Consider the following 19,610-nt stretch of genomic DNA (forward strand, 5'->3'; position numbering starts at 1 on the left):
CTAGTGGACCCAAGGATAGCCTGACAACAGACGAGGAGACCTCGCAATGGAGTTGTCAGACTCCGACTATGTCTCTGATGTAACTATCACTGAGTAACATCATGACACACCACCTAAGCATCCTACAGTGGTACATCAATAGCTTCTCTGCAAAGAACGCCTTTCTCCAAGCAGTAGTGCGATCAAGGAACATTGACATTGTCATGCTCCAGGAGACATTAACAGTGGACACTGTTCGCTTCTCAGGGTATCACGTCTTCACACTGCCACGATCACCTGGCAAGAGAGGCTTGATCACCCTTGTGAGAGCAACAATCCCCTGCTCTGCAATAGCCGATGCATCGCACTGTGGAGACGATGTTGAATCCCTTGCCGTCGAGGTTCACCTGGCCGGGGGGCCCCTCAAACTGTACAACGTGTACAGCCGGCCAGGCTGTAGAAGCTTAGACATCAGCCAGGTCTGTGCTTCTGCTGCACACGACCGAGTGATCATAGGGGGAGACTTCATTGCACACCACCCCATCCTGGCTCCCTGCCGGGCACCGGATGCGGCCGGCTATCACATAGCCGACGTGCTAGAGACATTCCCTGAGATCGCTCTCCTCAACACCCAAGAGCCAACGCATGTCAGAGGAGGGGTCCTAGACCTCACCCTGGCCACTGCGACTCTGGTGGGGAGGATTGGCTGGCGTGTCGATGAGACCGTCACAAGTGACCATTATGGCACTATAACTACCCTCATGGATGCTGGCCCAGCCGAAATCCTAACACCGAATCCAAGGCCAACTGGCAGGCGTTTCAAAACGCCTTGGCCCTCTGTCTGAGATGCAATGATCCCCCACAAAGCGAAAATGTGGAAGTGCTCGAAGCTAGCCTGCTAAACGCCATTAATGAAGCAGCCTCACAGACCATACCCAAAACTCACAAAGACGCCTGGTACTTCAACAACGAGATCAGGGAGGTCAACCACAGGGTGAACATGTGCCGAAAACAGTTCCGAAGGCAAAGAACCCCTGACAACTTATCCCTCCTAAGGGAGGCTGTCATGGATGCCAAGGAAACTGCCAACAGAGTCAGGCAGGAAACATGGCTGGAATGGTGTGAGTCCTTCGACCACCAAACCACCCTTTCAGAGCTGTGGCAACGGGTCAAGCGAGCTACCAGCCGCTCAGCCCCGAGGTGCACGCATCACGACCCCCAAGCAGAGGCTAACAGACTGGCGCACGAGTTCTCTGCGAGAATGAGCAGCAACAGTCTGCCAGCCGAGTTGAGGGCAAGACAAGAGCGTCTACAGCCAGACAGACATGCTCAAATCAGAGAAAGGGCAGCCGAACCCGATAACTCAGACGTTATTTTTTCTCTGAGGGAACTAAGGAAAGCCTATAAATCCAGTTCCAACACAGCCCCAGGCTCTGATGGGATCTCGTACCCCATTATCTTCCACCTAGGACTAGCAGGTGAGCGTGCACTCTTGCAACTCATCAACAAGTCCTGGGAAACTTCCACTCTACCCCAGAGTTGGAAGAGGGCTACCATAGTTCCCGTCCTAAAAACCAAGGAGCCGGGGAAGTACCGCCCCATCTCTCTGCTCAGCTGCCTGGCCAAGACGGCCGAGAGGATGCTACTAAACCGGCTCCAATGGAAAACGGGACCCCCGCACGAACACCTCCACGGGTTCCCAAAGGGCATGGGCACAGCACACAGCATAGCCACGCTCTTAAGCACAATCAGCAAGGGCCCAGCTGTGGTGGTATTCCTTGACCTGGAGAAGGCTTTTGAACTGGCAAGTCCGCTTGTCATTCAGGAAAGCCTGATCCAGAAGGGAATCAGAGGAGAGCTCTTGGCTTGGATAGGTGACTACTTCAGGAACAGGACTGCCAGTGTCAAATTCCAGGGTCACCTATCGCAGCACATGCCGCTCGAAAATGGAACGCCACAGGGAGGGGTATTTAACCCTATTTAACACTTTAATGTCCTCCATCCTCAACATAAACCTCCCAGTGGGGTGCAAGATCATTTCGTATGCAGACGATCTTGCTATCACCTCCACTGGACCACGCAGCCAGAATAAAGCCCAGCGTTGTCTGGACCTCGTGTCAGAGGAGTGTTGTAGGACAGGACTAAAGACCTCTGCAGCCAAATCCAAAGCCATGGCTCTGAGACAGAGAGTTCGAGGCACAAGACTGAAAATCCAGGGAATGGAATTAGAATGGGTCCAGGACTACCTATACCTTGGGGTAAGGATAGACCGGACCCTCTCCTTCCAGAAGGAGGTCCAGTACCTGGTTGACCGAACAAAAGCAAGACTGTCTGTCATGAGAGCAATGACTGGGAGACGCATAGGGGCCAGACACAAAGTACTAAGCTCATTCTATGTACATGCTGTCCGGCCCATTGTGGACTATGCCTCAGTCGCTTTAATTGGCGCAAAGAAAAAGCACACAGACAAATTAGAGACAGTCCAAAATGAAGCAGCCAGGATCATTCTGGGTGCCCCGAGGTGGACGAAGGTCCTCAACCTCCTGATGGAGGCTAACCTTCTCCCCCTGGGCTCACGAATCGATCTAATGGCAACACAATTCCTGTCAAAGGTCATCCAGGCTCCCAGGAACACAAGCCTAAGACAAAAATTAGTCAGACGCCTCGAACAAGACAACGAGCTCTTTGCAAACAACTGGCTGTCTCACAAAGCCAGGGTGTTGATACGCCATCAGTTCAAAGAACAGCTTCTTGCTAAGGGTATGGACTCCCCCCACCCCGACTTTGGCGAAGCCCCGCCGTGGGCACAGAGCCAGATAGAGTTCAACATAATGAGCATGTCAATGAAAAAGAGTTTATACCCCATGCCTAGCCTAAAGGCAGAAACCCAGAGGGTCATTGCAGCCATCACTCCTCCGGGTAGTAGAACATACTACAAGGATGGATCGGTCGATCCCTTGAGCCACACTGCAGGCGCCGGCTTTGCAGCAAGGGACGCCACGCTATCCATGAGGGTAACAGACAACGCCTCCTCGCTACAGGCAGAGGCAGTTGCAATCATGGGAGCCCTAGGCCACGCGTCCCTAAGGGAAGGACACGTGGTCATACACACAGACTCCAGGGCAGCCATTGACTATCTTCAACACAGCTCACCCACAGACAACATCTACCTACTGACCACGATTCTCACAATGGCACAGAGAATTCTTGCTTAGGGTAGAAAAATTATAATCAACTGGGTCCCAAGCCACATCGGCATCAGAGGGAACGAGCTTGCTGACAGACTAGCCGTCGCTGGCAGGGGTATGCCCCCAAATCCCATGACGATAAAACCGAGCCGAAAATTACTTAAGGAGAAGTGTGCCTTGGTCGGCAGCTCCACAGAGCGGAAACGAGAACCTCCCCCTCGGTCAGCTGGTACTCAGACGCCACAGGCTATGAACCATTGGCACTTTCTGAAGTAATCAACAGAGGTACTGAAGTCATTCTTCCCAGAATGCGCCTAGGTTACCACTGTGCATGGCAGACAGATTATCCCAACAATCGAACGCGATAAAAGGTGCTGCAAGTACTGCGGCGAGCCGAACGCCACACTAGTCCACTACTTAGAAAATTGTGACCATACACAATTCCTGAGACAGGGACCGCCCACAACAGCCGCCGTGCTGGTAAAGAGGCTATGCGAAATGCTTACACCATGGCGGCAGGAGCGCCTGCTGGCAATCCCGCCGCCACGGTAAGCACCGAGTGTCAGACAATTCAATGAGACAGCCGTAAAAAGCTGACACAGGCCGGGCCATATTTAGAAGTCCCGGGCGAAGCTAGAACTTCGCAAACCATAAAGAAGAAGAAAATTCAGCAGTTGTCCCGTGACTTTGACGTGTGTGCTTCCTTCCGCCATGTGACCTCGCCTGCTCCGCTGGATCCTCTCCGTTTGTTTGTAAATATCCTGTTGTGTAGTGTATATAGTGCCCTTTAGCATTAAAACATTGTGTACGTTTTCCTCTGGTGTGTTTCCGTTGACCTGACCACTCTCATTCCCTAAAACGAACCCTGACATTGGCGACCTTGCCAGGATCAGACGGTCTGGAAAACGGCACCATGAGGAACTACGTGCAGGAAGGTGAGATGCTGGGCCTTGAAGGCATGGCCTTCTTACACTATATTCAGGAGCAGGAGAGGATCATACGCGAGCAGCTGGCTCTCTACTACCGGGAACGGGAGGAGCAGAGGCAGCTGTGGGAAGAGCAGCGTCCCAGGAACCGCGAGGAGAAGAGACGCCGGAAAGCAGAGCAAGCGCTGTGGAGGAACGTGGGCCCCCTGTTTTGGCCTTGCTCTGACCCTTCTTGTACAAGGGAGCACGTCGTCCGGGCTACTCAAGCAAAACTCCCGGGAGTAGAACGCTGGCCAGAGGAGCGACTGACCACGGAGTCGCCTATGGACACGATCCGTCTGCCCAAGGAACCGTCGCTGCGGGAAACCTGCCGGCAAGACGGACGAAAGCGGGGGAGACTCCCGGGGAACGGCCGTCGGAAGAAGCAGGCACGGTCGAGGAAGCCTCAGCCAACGGCGAAATACACGCCAGAGGAAGCGACTGCAGCGGCACGGAAGTCTGAGGAGCTGACCGCCCTTGCATGTCCGTTTGTGCAGAAAAAGAGAGAGAAAGAAAGAAAGAGAGAAAGAAAGAAGAGAGAAAAAGAAAGAGAGAAAGAGAGAGAGAAAGAGAAAAAGAATGAAAGAAAGGAAGAGAGAAAGAGAGAGCGAAAGAGAGAAAGAAAGAGAGACAGAGAGAAAAAGAGAGAGAAAGAGATATAAAGAAGAGAGAGAAAGAAAGACAGTTTAATGATCTCTCCCCTCTACTTACCCTCTACTTACCCTCGACTTCCCACGGTACCCAGGACCCTACTGGTCATTGCCTGTGCCAAGTTTGACCTGCGCCCAGAAAGTAACGACAATAGTGAAGTGCCCCCAGAGCAAGCGATTCCGACCCTTACCGTCGAATACTTTATAACTACAAGTGAACTTTTATGTTGATTATACTCAAAATGTTTGTTGAAAATCCTTGCTTTCAATCACTATGTTTGTAATCATTACTATTGACGATATTGTAGTTATTTAATTGTAATGACATATCCAGTGTCCCCGACGAGACCTGTGACCACAAGACCCTTACACTGCCATAAAACAGAAAGTCTGTACTGACATTTCCCACCAAAATCTATGTTGCCATATTCTTATGTTTAGCGAATATTTTGTGAACCCCTCAAAATCTTAGAGAGCCGAAGTCACTCTGCCCTCAGCATCGGCTCGGACAACATCTCAAGCTCTCGCTAAGACCGCTTCGCCTCGCGGGCGTGGCAGGAGGCCTCGCTCCTTCATGGGCGTCTCTGCCACGCTTGTCCTCGGCACACCACCTACTATATTCCCGTGCAAATAAAAGCTTTGAAGCAGCGACAACTTTAACTCAACCAGTCCCAAACAAGCGAGTGAGAGAGGATAAAGACAACCACAGTACAGTACATTGCACTGGTGGCGTAACGCTGAAGATACCGCAACACGAGTATATTACAGACAGAAAGAGAGAGAGAGAAAAAGAGAGAAAGAAAAAGATAAATAGAGAGAAAGAAAAAGAGAAATAGAGAGAGAAAAAAAAGAGAGAAAGAAAGAGAGAGAGTGAGTATGAGAGAGAGAGAGAGAAAGAAAGAGAATAAGAGAGAGAGACAGATAGAGAGAGAGAGAGAGAGACAAGGAGAGGAGAGAGAGAGAGAGAGGGAGAGACAGACAGAGAGAGAGGGGGGAGGGAGAGTGTGAGAGAGAGGGAGAGAGTGTGAAAGAGAGGGAGAGAGTGTGAAAGAGAGGGAGAGAGTGTGAGAGATAGGGAGAGTGTGAGAGAGAGGGAGAAAGTGTGAGAGAGAGAGGGAGAGTGTGAAAGAGAGAGGGAGAGAGAGAAAGAGAGTGTGTGAGAGAGAGGGAGAGAGTGTGAGACAGAGGGAGAGAGTGTGAGAGAGAGGGAGAGAAAGAGAGTGTGAGAGAGAGGGAGGGAGTGGAAGAGAGAGGGAGGGAGTGGGAGAGAGGGAGGGAGTGTGAGAGAGAGGGAAAGAGTGTGAGAGAGAGGGAGAGAGTGTGAGAGAGAAGAAGAGAGTGTGAGAGAGAGGGAGAGAGTGTAAGAGAGAGGGAGAGAGTGTAAGAGAGAGGGAGAAAGTGTGAGAGAGATGAAGAGTGTGAGAGAAAGGGAGAGCGTGTGAGAGAGATGAAGAGTGTGAGAGAAAGGGAGAGAGTGTGAGAGAGAGGGAGAGAGAAGGAGAGAGTGTGAGAGAGAGGGAGTGAGGGAGGGAGTGGGAGAGAGGGAGGGAGTGTGAGAGAGAGGGAGAAATTGTGAGAGAGAGGGAGAGAGTGTAATAGAGAGGGAGAGAGTGTGAGAGAGAGGGAGAGAGTGTGAGAGAGAGGCAGAGAGTGTAAGAGAGAGGGAGAGAGGAAAAGAGTGAGGGAGAGAGTGTAAGAGAGAGGGAGAGAGTGTGAGAGAGATGAAGAGTGTGAGAGAGAGGGAGGGAGGGAGTGAGAGAGAGAGAGAGGGAGGGAGGGAGGGAGGGAGCGCGAGAGAGAGGGAGAGAGTGTGAGAGAGAGGGAGAGAGTGTGAGAGAGAGGGAGAGAGTGTAAGAGAGAGGGAGAGAGTGTGAGAGTGTATGAGAGAGAGGGAGAGAGTGTGAGAGAAAGGAAGAGAGCGAGAGTGTGAGAGAGAGGGAGAGAGTGTAAGAGTGTGAGAGAGAGGGAGAAAGTGTGAGAGTGAGAAAAAGGGAGAGAGGGGGAGAGTGTGAGAGAGAGGGAGAGAGTGTAAGAGAGAGGGAGAGAGTGAGAGATGGAGAGAGTGTGAGAGAGAGGGAGAGAGGGAAAGTGTTAGAGAGAGGGAGAGGGAGGGGGAGTGGGAGAGGAAGAGGGAGAGAGAGGGAGAGGGAGAGAGGGAGAGAGAGAGAGAGAGGGAGAAAGAAAACAGAGAGAGAGAGAGGAAAAAGAACACATAGAGAGAGAGAGAGAAGAAAAAGAACACAGACAGAGAGAGAGAGAGAAAAGAACACAGACAGAGAGAGAGAGAGGGAAAAGAACACAGACAGAGAGAGAGAGAGGAAAAAGAACACAGAGAGAGAGAGAGAGAGAGGAAAAAGAACACAGACAGAGAGAGAGAGAGGAAAAAGAACACAGACATAGAGAGAGAGAGAGAAAAAAAAAAGAACACAGACAGAGAGAGAGAGAGGAAAAAGAACACAGACAGAGAGAGAGAGGAAAAAGAACAGACAGAGAGAGAGAGAGAGGATAAAGAACACAGACAGAGAGAGGAAAAAGAACACAGAGAGAGAAAGAGGGGAAAAAGAACACCAGACAGAGAGAGAGAGGGAGGGGAAAGAACACAGACAGAGAGAGAGAGGAAAAAGAACACAGACAGCGAGAGAGAGGAAAAAGAACACAGACAGAGAGGGAGAGGGAGAGAGGAAAAAGAACATAGACACAGAGAGAGAGAGGAAAAACAAACACAGAGAGAGAGAGAGGAAAAAGAACACAGACAGAGAGAGAGAGAGAGGAAAAAGAACACAGAGAGAGAGAGAGGGAGAAAGAAAACAGAGAGAGAGAGAGAGAGAGGAAAAAGAACACAGAGAGAGAGAGAGAGAGAGAGAAAAGAACAGACAGAGAGAGAGAGGAAAAAGAACACAGACAGAGAGGAGAGGGGGGGGGAAGAACAGAGAGAGAGAGAGGGGGGGAAAGAACTCAGACAGAGAGAGAGAGAGGAAAAAGAACACAGACAGAGAGAGAGAGAGGGAGAGGGAGAGAGGAAAAAAAACACAGACAGAGAGAGAGAAAAGAACACAGACAGAGAGAGAAAAAAAAGAACACAGACAGAGAGAGAGAGAGAGAGGAAAAAGAACACAGAGAGAGAGAGGGGAAAAAGAACACAAGACAGAGAGAGAGAGGGGGGGGGGAGAACAGACAGAGAGAGAGAGAAGAAAAAGAACACAGACAGAGAGAGGGAGGGAGAGGGAGAGAGGGAGGGAGAGGGAGAGAGGAAGGGGGAGGGAGAGAGGGAGGGAGGGAGGGAAAGAGGGAGAGAGGGAGGGAGAGAAAGAGAGGGAGAGGGAGAGAGGGAGGGAGAGGGGAGAGGGGGGAGAGGGAGAGAGAGGGAGGGGGAGAGAGGGAGAGAGGGAGAGGAAGAGAGGGAGAGAAAAAAAAGAACAGAGAAAGAGAGAGAGAGAAAAAAAAGAACACAGACAGAGAGAGAGATAGAACACAGACAGACAGACAGAAAGAGAGAAAGGAAGAGAAAAAGAGAAAGAGAGAGAGAGAAAAAAAAAGAGAGAGAGAGAGAGAGAGAGAAAAAAAGAGAGAGAGAGAGAGAGAGAGAAAGAAAAAGAAAGAAAAAGAGAAAAAGAGAGAGAGAAAGAAAGAGAGAAAGAGAAAACGGGAATTGAGTGGAGGAAAACATGAAAGAGAGAAGAGATAAGATACAAAAGAGAATAGAGAAGAGATAAGATACAAAAGAAAAGAGAGGAGGAGAGAAGAGAGAAGACTGGAGGTCAGGGAAGAGAAAAGTATTTTTTTTTTTTTTTATAATCAGTGCAGAAAATATGAGAGAGATATAGGATAAAAGACAAGGAAAGGAAAGGTCAGAGTAATGGATAAAATCAGCTTTTTTTAAAAAATCAGTGCATAAGATATAGGATGTAGAATACAAGATGCAGGATACATTTTGGATAAAAGAAAGAACAGAAAGTCAGAGAAAATAAATGAATTAAAAAAAAAAAAAAATGTAAAAAATACAAATTTTTAAAAAATCGTGCACTCAAATCTTGTGTGTAGTCATGTGTGCAGTATTCCTTTTTTCCCATCTCCTGACTACTTCAGTTCTGTGATCTTGCACGTACAGAAGTATTTCCAGATCAGGTAAGCTCTGGATATGTATAAGGGTTTAAATACATTATTACAAGCCTTAAACAACAGTGTTTAAATCTGTGTTGACCAAATACTGTTCTTAGTTCCAATAATAACCACTTTTTCTCATTTCTTAATGTAGGTGGCATAGCTCAGTGGTTTTGATTTTTTACATGTAAACCAGAAAGTTTCACAAATTCCAATCTTTCATAGCCATAATTGGCACTGGGTTATGAAACACCTTAGAAAAAGGTTAAATACTTGGTGCAATATTAGAATTAGAATTTAGTTTATTTAATCAATCACTTGCAAGTCTAGCAAATGCATTGTGTATTTTTTTTTCTACAAGAAAGTTTGCATTATCACTGCCTCTTCATATTAATAATGTAACTTTCAATGCATAATATCTCCCAAACATATTGTTGGAGTTTATACATAAACAGCAAGGTTAAGAAACCATTTCCAACTGTAAATATAAAAAATATAATTATTGAGCCACTTGACATGAAAAATGACAAACACAATAAGCACTTTCGTAAGTTTGTTTTGGGGAATACGTTTGATCATGTTCTAAACACTTGAGAATATTCAACTAGAATGAGTACAGAGGTATATACCTATCAGCAAGCAAGATTTTAATTCAAGGCTTTGCGAACACCAGAACACAGGGAAATTGTGAAGAAAGGATAGGAAGAAGGTATGCACTGATCTCAAATCACCCAGTTCACTCTGACAAAAAACAGTCATAGGCAAATGAAAAGCCAAACACTTATCTTACTTTAATTTCTTAATGTTACAAGGCTCGATACAAATCCTGCGTAATCGACCAGTCACTTGACTGAAATTAGCATTTTCTTTTCATTTAATACAAGAAAAAACAGGGTGGAGAGATACAAGTCCTTTTATGCATTATCAAAGAGATAATCTTTTATATACACAAAATAACGATGAAGTATCAAACAGAACAGCGAGAACAAGAGACAAGTCACTGCCAAGACAAAACAGGGATCCTAAGGTCTAGCTTGTCTTTGGGCAGCACAGAGACAGACGGAGAAAAAAAAGAGAGAGGGAGAGGGAGAGAGAGAGAGATAGAGAGAGAGAGGACCATTATATAATGGAGAGGATTTTTATTTTATTTTTTTTCTCTCGGAGAGTTCACGGGCCACTGCAGCCAGGACAACAACCGGAATCTGTGAACACTACTCCTGTGGCGCAGTCTACTGGCCGAGACGCATCATCTGTCTAATCCGACTTCTCCGTCTTTTCCTCCTCTTTATCTTCTTTTACAGGTTCCTCTTCATCATCTTTGACCTCCTTGATCTTAGCCTCTTCCTTTTCCTCCTCATTCTCTGTTACTGCAGGCTTCTTTTCAGCTGGAAAAGAAAATTAAATCATCAGAAATCATTAAATAGCTGGCAAATATAGTTGAGAATAATGAGCTTTGGGTTAAGGTATGTAATACTTAATTTGCAAACATTCTTCAAATCTGTTAAAAATACTAACGGATACAGAAACACTTGTTAGTTCAAACCTGAAAGAAAAATGACATCTACATTAGGATTAGTATCAGTATTCTCTAAAAGTAAAAATGCATGCCCTCAACACAAGATACAGACACACTCCGGAACATCAAATTATACAAGTAAAAATTATTAAAAGGATAACAGTTACAGATTAAATCTTCAATGTCAAATTCCACTGGTGGTGCTCCTGAAAAATTAGGGGGAAAATCCATGCAGATCACACACTGTTGCAAAACTTGTTTGTTAAATCCACTACATCGTTTTCTTCTAGGAATCAAATCCACACGTTTGCAATTAGGTCTCACAGATACGACGTACCCTACTTCCCCTTGCCCTTCTGTTTCTTGGCCGGTTTACTTGGCTGACCACCAGGGGCAGGTGCTTGAGTAGGAGCAGGGGCAGGTGCTTTGGTTGGGGCTGGGGCAGGGGCAGGGGCAGGTGCTTTGGTTGGGGCTGGGGCTGGGGCAGGGGCAGGGGCAGGGGCAGGTGGTTGAGTTTGGACTGGGACTGGGGCTGGGGCTGGGGCTGGGGCTGGGGCTGGGGCTGGAGCAGCAGCAGGTACAGGGGCTTTAGCTAGGCCAGGAGCAGGTGCTGGAGCTGGGGTAGGAGCAGGAGCAGCAGGGGCCAGTGGTTGGGTTGGTGCCTTGGCTGGTGCCTGGGCAGGGGCAGGGGCAGGGGCAGGAGCAGGAACTTTTGCTGGGGAAGGGGAAGGGGCAGGGGCAGGGGCTGGTGCTGGTGCTGGTGCCTGGGCAGGGGCAGGGGCAGGGGCAGGGGCTTGTGCTGGGGCTGGTGCTTGGGCAGGGGCAGGGGCTGGTGCTTGGGCAGGGGCAGGGGCTGGTGCTTGGGCAGGGGCAGGGGCTGGTGCTTGGGCAGGGGCAGGGGCTGGTGCTTGGGCAGGGGCAGGGGCAGGCACAGGGGCTGGTGCTTGGGCAGGGGCAGGGGCAGGCACAGGGGCTGGTGCTTGGGCAGGGGCAGGGGCAGGCACAGGGGCTGGTGCTTGGGCAGGGGCAGGGGCAGGCACAGGGGCTGGTGCTTGGGCAGGGGCAGGGGCAGGGGCAGGGGCAGGCACAGGGGCTGGTGCTTGGGCAGGGGCAGGGGCAGGCACAGGGGCTGGTGCTTGGGCAGGGGCAGGCACAGGGGCTGGTGCTTGGGCAGGGGCAGGGGCAGGCACAGGGGCTGGTGCTTGGGCAGGGGTAGGCACAGGGGCTGGTGCTTGGGCAGGGGCAGGGGCTGGTGCTTGGGCAGGGGCAGGGGCTGGTGCAGGGGCAGGAACCTTTACTGGGGCAGGGACAGGGGCTGGGACTGGTGCTTGGACAGGGGCAGGAACTTTTACTGGGGCTGGGGCTGGGGCTGGGGCTGGGGCTGGGGCAGCTTCTTTCTTTGGTTCCTCCTTGGCAGGGGCAGGGGCTTCCTTCTTGGGCTGCTCTTTTGCAGGGGCAGGAGCTTCCTTCTTGGGTTCCTCCTTGGCAGGGGCAGGGGCTTCCTTCTTGGGTTCCTCCTTGGCAGGGGCAGGGGCTTCCTTCTTGGGTTCCTCCTTGGCAGGGGCAGGGTCTTCCTTCTTGGGTTCCTCCTTGGCAGGGGCAGGGGCTTCCTTCTTGGGTTCCTCCTTGGCAGGGGCAGGGGCAGGGGCTTCCTTCTTAGCAGGGGCAGGGGCAGGGGCTTCCTTCTTAGCAGGGGCAGGGGCTTCCTTCTTAGCAGGGGCAGGGGCAGGGGCTTCCTTCTTGGCAGGGGCAGGGGCTTCCTTCTTGGGCTGCTCTTTTGCAGGGGCAGGGGCTTCCTTCTTGGGTTCCTCCTTTGCAGGGGCAGAGGCAGAGGCAGGGGCAGGGGCTTCCTTCTTGGATTCCTCCTTGGCAGGAGCAGGGGCTTCCTTCTTGGGTTCCTCCTTGGCAGGGGCAGGGGCTTCCTTCTTGGGTTCCTCCTTGGCAGGAGCAGGGGCTTCCTTCTTGGCAGGGGCAGGGGCTTCCTTCTTGGGTTCCTCCTTGGCAGGGGCAGGGGCTTCCTTCTTGGGTTCCTCCTTGGCAGGGGCAGGGGCTTCCTTCTTGGGTTCCTCCTTTGCAGGGGCAGGTGCCTCTTCCTTGGCAGGAGCACCCTTCTTTTTAGGCTCTCCCTTTGCACCCTTTTTCTTCTGTTCTTTGGGGGCCTGCTTTTCAGGAGCCTCTTCCTTTGCTTCTTCCTTAGCAGGAGCAGGAGCAGGAGCAGGAGCAGCAGCAGGAGCAGCATCCTCCTTCTCCTCTTTAGCAGGAGCAGGAGCAGGAGTAGCAGCAGGTGCAACATCCTTCTCCTCTTTAGCAGGAGCAGGAGCAGGAGCAGGAGCAGCAGCAGGTGCAGCATCCTTCTTCTCCTCTTTAGCTGGAGTTTCTACCTTATCTTCTTTGGCAGGAGCTGGTTCAACCTCTATCAATTCCGGTACATCATCATCTGCCTCTTTACTCTCACCAGCAACTGCAGATTTCTTTGTATCTGCAGTTGCAAAATATGAGATGGAGTTTGTGGGAATCAAAATAAGATAATTTAAAACACCAATAAGGGTCGGGTCACTTTGTCTCCAGTCATACAATTTTGGTGGTATAGCACATCAGTGCATAGAACATCTTGTAATGCCATAGTAAATGGGATACCTTTTTTTCTATAAAGTAGGGATATAGGTGCATTCAAACAAAAATATTGCAGTTCCAATCTTAAACTTTAGCTGTACATGCTAATGTGTGTGTGTGTGTGTGTGTGTGTGTGTGTGTGTGTGTGTGTGTGTGTGTGTGTGTGTGTGTGTGTGTGTGTGTGTGTGTGTGAGTGTGTGAGTGTGTGAGTGTGTGAGTGTGTGAGTGTGTGAGTGTGTGTGTGTGTGTGAGTGTGTGAGAGTGTGAGAGTGTGAGAGTGTGAGAGAGTGTGTGTGTGTGTGTGTGTGTGTGTGTGTGTGTGTGTGTGTGTGTGTGTGTGTGTGTGTGTGTGTGTGTGTGTGAGTGTGTGAGTGTGTGAGTGTGAGAGAGAGAGAGAGAGAGAGAGAGAGAGAGAGAGAGAGAGAGAGAGAGAGAGAGAGAGAGAGAGAGAGAGAGAGAGAGAGAGAGAGAGAGAGTGTGTGTGTGTGTGTGTGTGTGTGTGTGTGTGTGTGTGTGTGTGTGTGTGTGTGTGCTTATTTTATTTTCCAAACTTGAATTCCATTAAATTCATCTTAAAATACTCAATAGCAATAAACTAATCAAGCAAAATGCTTCACACAAATTAATTCCAGTTACTTTAATGAAAAACATTTCTTAAGACTTCTTCTCTGGATCCATATCATTTACACAACTCTCACACTAAAAGATTATAATATATTGCCTCTTGGTTATGCTCTTATAAACACTACTCAACAGATGGTGACATGGAGCATAAAGGTCTTTTGACTGAACAAACTTCTAAATCCAATATAAATAAAGCTTACATGTCACTCACTGCCCTAGATATAAGTACCCTTGTACCCTAGTACTCAGCCAATCTTCACATGTGCCAGGCATGATCATAAAAAATATAGAAGGGGAGAGGGGTCACTTTTAAAAAAATAAAATGGCTTAAAGTCTATAGGCCCCCAATGTTTTCTTTTGAATATAAAGACTTTGATGCATGTGCCCTGATTGGGTGGAATTTGAGGAACCATAGATGCACCTCATTGGCTTTAACCCACTCATGACATACTGTAATATCAAGTCACATGCCTGAGATCTTGTGCAGTTAGCCACTTTAATGAGGAGCATGTATTTACCCCACCTCTTTACATAGCAAAAAAAGAAAAAGAAAGAAAGAAAGGCTTTAAGCACAGTTTAAGAGGGCTGTTTCAACTCAATGACTAAAGCCAGGGCCATATTAAAGCTTAAAGCTAAGAAAGGTAGAAAAAAGGGATAATAGGGCCTCCACCCTAAGTTGCTGGACATCTTTAACTGGGCAATTTAACTGCATAAAGGATTACTTTAATACACCAGCATTTGCATCTAAACAGCTAACAAATCATTCAGAGGATTGTGTGCACCTTGCAGTGACCAAATATTTACTATAAATGTAGAAAAGGTATGAAAGAGAGTGCCTAACTTCACATTTCAAGAAATCTATTTCACCAGCTTCAAAGGTATCTTCATCAAAAATATATGGATCGCATTGTGAAGACGCTCATTCATACCTCTTCTACATTTGTCGCTATGATTACGGTTTTACAATAAACATCATAATATGACAGAACAAGTAGTAACATATGAATTAGGTGAACATTTTGCATTTATTATTTATATGTTGCATAGTACAGTGGTAGAGCACTCATCCCATCAGCCCTATCCCAGCCGACTTGGTTGAGAGTCCTTGCTTCATGATAAGGTCTTTAACCCAATGGCGTCGGGTATAGAAAATTAAAAAAAAACTCTACGCTCTGGCGAACGGCGGCAACGCGCCGACTCTGAGCGCGTGAATTCGGTACATCAAGCCGAATCATTGCCTCGGGGCATTTTGGCGCGGCGCCACTGCAGACAGCCGCACGCCTCATTTCGGGCATATTGTTATGACGGCGATAGCTGTAACCCGTCGCCATTGGGTTAACTTGGCCTTTTATTACATCAGAACAATGCTATTACTCTATCATTGCCATTTTACTACCTATTGACATAGTATGAAATTATAGAATATAGCATTATTTGTTCCTGTATTACTGAAAGCCGTGATCAAAATAATAACCAAAGTCGGCATAAAAAGCATTTAACATAGTTTATTACCTTGGCCATTAATGTAATGTGTTTTGAATGTAGCAATTCATGAAGCGGTCATTACCAACTGCCAAGGCAGTTCATTACCAGTGTAGAAAAAATTTATTCATATAAAAAAAATATAATCCAACTAAGCATTTTCTACTCACCTGTCTCTGTCTTGCTAGCTGCTTCGAAGTCTTCAACAAGCTCTGGGACATCATCGTCGTCATCATCAGCACCTCCAGAAGGTACACTACCTGCTGAAACATTTATTTGCATTGAAATAAAAAGGCACATACAGAGTATCATGTTTATGTCAATAAAAAAAAAGAAATGTAAATGTATGCACAAACCTAACATGATCAATAAGAATGAAATTCTTGTAAATTAATTTACAGTTGAGGTTTTAATGGTGAAGTGGATTCCATACATGTACGCAATACTTCCACAAAATATTAAGAACAAAAATACTTACAAGCATTGACGGATGAGGCAAGTCGCTTGAGCTGGTTGAAGCCCTCTGCACCCAAGTGGTTTAGGATGCCTGGGAGCATTTCTGTGATCTGTTTGTTGTCTGCATGGCCAGACACAGCAAAGGTATTGGCATTTAGGGAGGCCTGGACCTTGGGGTTGTTGAAATGAATGACTGTTCCATCGTCCTTGATCATGTTCACCTGAAAAGGGTTTTTAAACATTAGAAAAATCGGAGTGGCAAAAAATGAAAACAAGAAAAGGAAAGAGGCCAGAGGAACTACATTCTAAATAAATACAGAGTGGAAAGCAAATACTAATAAATGCAAATCTTTTTTTAACCTTTAAATTAAAATTACAATATTGCCACTCTCAGACTAGATCTTGATAATCTACAAAAGTACAATACATACCTCCTCAATACCAGAAATGTTATTGACTGTGAGCTTCTTAAGGGAGCTCTGTAATTTCTTGTCATCAGTGGCGGAGGAGCGGTGTACAATCTTCTTCTTCCTTCGCACACTACCCTTACCACCAATGCGCACCTGCTGCTGCATCCTTGCTAACTTTTCCCGATTCATTTTGGCCTAAAATGTATAAAGGGGTTAGCTTGGCATACTATACATTTTTTTATTTCCATTTCATTATTTCACTAAAAAAGCTAAATCATTCAAAATCAAAAGAACAATAATAAATATTGCAAAATGTGTTTTTCATAAAACTATCTCTCATTCAAAATCAAAAGAACAATAATAAATATTGCAAAATGTGTTTTTCATAAAACTATCTATTTTACGGACATCTGGAATACATTTTTACATAAACTGACCCCCCTCCCCTTTATTTATTTTTCTTTTTTTTTTTACACAAGCTTAAGCCTCCACAAGCACTTGTACAGCAGGGTCAATTAACCCAATGGTGAAAGGCATTTCCCCATACTGAACCAAGCCGCACTCAGTTAGCCACTTGAGCTAAAAATCAAAAGTGCTGGGAGCAGGCTTACCCTCACTGTGTTTATTTTGCTGTGCTATACATGCTTTTCCATTAACCCCTTCCCGATGGGTCACGTCTCTGGATGTCATAAACTGCTCGAAATGTGGCGTGCGGCTGAATGCCGCAGTGGCGCACCAAAGTGCTCGAAGGCGGTGATTCGGCTTGATGTACCGAACTCCCACGCTCCAAGTCGGCGCATTGCCATTGATTGCCAGAGCATAGGTTTTTTTTTTTTTTTTTTTTCTACATCCATCACCAATGGGTTAAGTACAGATGCACTCACCAGAGAAAGTCCCCAACTCCACATTGGAAAATATATTAAAAACTCCATATGGCAATGGCCGAGTATGGCCTTTGGGCACTGCCCGAGAGGAGGTTAACATTATTCCAGCAAACATTAGCTTCACCTCAGTATACAGTTAGATAGCGAAGAAACTCGGGCGCACTGAGTGGACTTACGCCATGAACAGCACTTCCCATTTTTTTTTATTTGCAAAATTAGCATTTGAGTCTGCTGCTTATTTCTTGTATTTATAACTATAATTTTTTGTCCTCTACGTGAAAATTATGTTAAATTTGTTCTCAGTGGGTCTATACTGTAAAGATTTACCAATAGTATTAATCACGGATTAATTTTAGAAGTACAGACACACACTGCTAGAGGAAACTGAAGTTAATATGCTTATACAGGACATTGTGGCAGTCCTCTGTCAAAAAAATAATCTTCCCTAAATTAAAGAAAAATGACAAATTGCCACTCAGAGTAAGATTGAAATAGACACTGCCATCTTATAAAACATAAGAAATAGTCACACAGGTACTGCTGCTGCGGCCTCACATTTACAGCGAAATGGCAAAATGTTCATTGCATATAATCGCTCAGCGACAAAGTCCACAAGACCCTCACAGAGTTCTTAATGTCACATTTTCTATAAATTGGCATGAAGTGCTAAAAAAAATGGGGGGTATAGGGGGGCTTCCCCTCCCCACTAGGGAATAAACAGAAGGTAGGAAATGTTAGGTGCACATGATACCCTGGTTTTGGGACTTCGTCTCATGAGGGTACATCACTGAGAAATATTGATAATGATCATCATCAATAATAATAATAATAATAATAATAATAATAATATTAGACAACAACAATAATAATAATGTCACGGAGGTTAATGTTATCCAGGGTAATGCACTGAGATTGAGGGAAATGGACACCATCTTATGAAGCATAAGAAATAGTCTTATACAGGCACAGCTGCTGCAGTCTCATTTACCACAAAATGAGAAAATGTCTGCTGTATACCACTCCTGCATAGTATTGGCACAAGTGCAGGGCAGTTAGCCTCACAAAATATTAGTTTTGAATATACCCATATGATTCCAAGAATTAAATAATTTATCTTTTAATGCTTTTTAAAATATATGGCTCTTATTTTACTATATGACAAAGAAAATATGTAATCACTTTTTAAATACTTAATGTTATACCATTTCGGGAGGATGGTACCACTTAGAGGCCTGTTATTATTACATATTTCAGAAATTATAAATATCATGTATTAATCACTTGTCCCCATCTATATATTGCTTTCAACATATATGGATGCCCATATACTCTTGGACCAAAGGCCCAAAACTACATCTACTAGGGGTTTTGTTAATTTCAACAGTCACCTATAACATGAGCTTCAATATATCCACCTTAATGCACCACAATCATTAGATAGAGCGCATTAATGTGAATATGTTGATGTTTGTTATTGATGAAAGTTTAACCTAATGCCACTAGATGGATTCCCTGATGCGAAAGCCCTCTCTCCCAGGTGGTAATCGCGATCCCCCGCTGCTGGGGGATCGTGTCGGCACCATAGCATGCGTGGCATGACTATACATGCCCCAAGAAAATGGGACCGGCACACCATGGCACATATGCACATGCCATCCGGAATAAAGTCCAGGCATGCCATAGCATGTATGTACATGCCACCTGGCAGCAAAGGATTAAATTTACAAAACATTTAATAAACAATTTTGAGTAACTGGATGCACATGCCTTCAAATAAGTAGGCCTATTACAAATTAACAAATACCATCACCGACATTAGGTCACCCTAACTATTACCACCTACTCTATGCTCCTGAATTATCATAATTACACAGTGACCATCTTTCTCTTCGGCTTGATATACTTGAAATGTTATTAGTTCAATAGATGATTGGAAAATCTGACAGTCAATACATGAGAATGAATTTTTCTTGTGCAATACCTGCAAGATTTTCTCATTAATAAAACTAATCTTAACTTTTAATACTAAGAACACTGAAAATTTGTGAAAATACTTTTACTCTACATCAATAATCATCCAAAATTGCATTAATTCAAATAAAGGGTAAATTTTACCATTAAATTTTACTCACCCCCCCACCACACACACACACAGACTACAAGCCAAAGTTCCAAACTCTGTGCCACAATTTTTACAATTTAAGTTGCAGTGACTGGGCAGGTTGATTACTTTAAATTATCTGCCAAATCAACAGCCTAGGTCATTAGCCGTAACGACTGGACAGGTGTCATCCCTGGTAAACATTATCTTCACTCATTATGCACAGCAAGATCGAGCTGAAGTTCAGGAGCACCGAGTGGACTTCGGCTGTGAGTGACACTGCAATCTTTTTATTTTGTGGCATAACCACTTGAGTCTGCAAACTACTTGTACTGACTACTGCAACTTTTAGTCCTCTATAGGAATATCTTCAACTTGCCCTAGCTTAGTGTGTGTGCACTGCAAAGATTAACCAGATCAATAGCCACAAGAACAAAAAATTTCCTAACACTGACCCCCTACGAACTTCTGTATTTCTCAAGCCAGTCTTTATTCTCCCTTACTGGTGTAAAGCTAGAGGATACTTTGCAGTAAAAAGTTATGCATTCAGTGTAATACTTGGCATTGCCCTGTAAGCATCATTAGCAACAACTTTGAAAAAATTGGTAAATGATAAGTTATTCATATTCTAATTACAGTCA

The 19,610-nt window shown here is 46.1% G+C and overlaps 1 protein-coding gene across 1 annotated transcript in view; it reads right to left on the reverse strand.

Moving 5' to 3' along the window:
• Window positions 1-10,181: 10,181 nt before the first annotated feature.
• LOC125030943 (cell surface glycoprotein 1-like) overlaps window positions 10,182-19,610 on the reverse strand; it is an 11,214-nt gene continuing 1,785 nt past the window's right edge. Inside the window, exons 2-9 of the mRNA XM_047621340.1 lie at window positions 16,006-16,179; window positions 15,597-15,795; window positions 15,289-15,381; window positions 12,196-12,878; window positions 11,368-12,051; window positions 11,330-11,336; window positions 10,737-11,228; window positions 10,182-10,268 (exon numbers count right to left, since the gene is read on the reverse strand). Coding sequence (XP_047477296.1) covers window positions 10,738-11,228; window positions 11,330-11,336; window positions 11,368-12,051; window positions 12,196-12,878; window positions 15,289-15,381; window positions 15,597-15,795; window positions 16,006-16,179 — 2,331 coding nt within the window. The 3' untranslated portion in view covers window positions 10,182-10,268; window position 10,737. The remainder of the gene's footprint in view (window positions 10,269-10,736; window positions 11,229-11,329; window positions 11,337-11,367; window positions 12,052-12,195; window positions 12,879-15,288; window positions 15,382-15,596; window positions 15,796-16,005; window positions 16,180-19,610) is intronic.

Source organism: Penaeus chinensis, chromosome 2 (genome assembly GCF_019202785.1).
Source record: "Penaeus chinensis breed Huanghai No. 1 chromosome 2, ASM1920278v2, whole genome shotgun sequence".
NCBI lineage: Eukaryota > Metazoa > Arthropoda > Malacostraca > Decapoda > Penaeidae > Penaeus > Penaeus chinensis.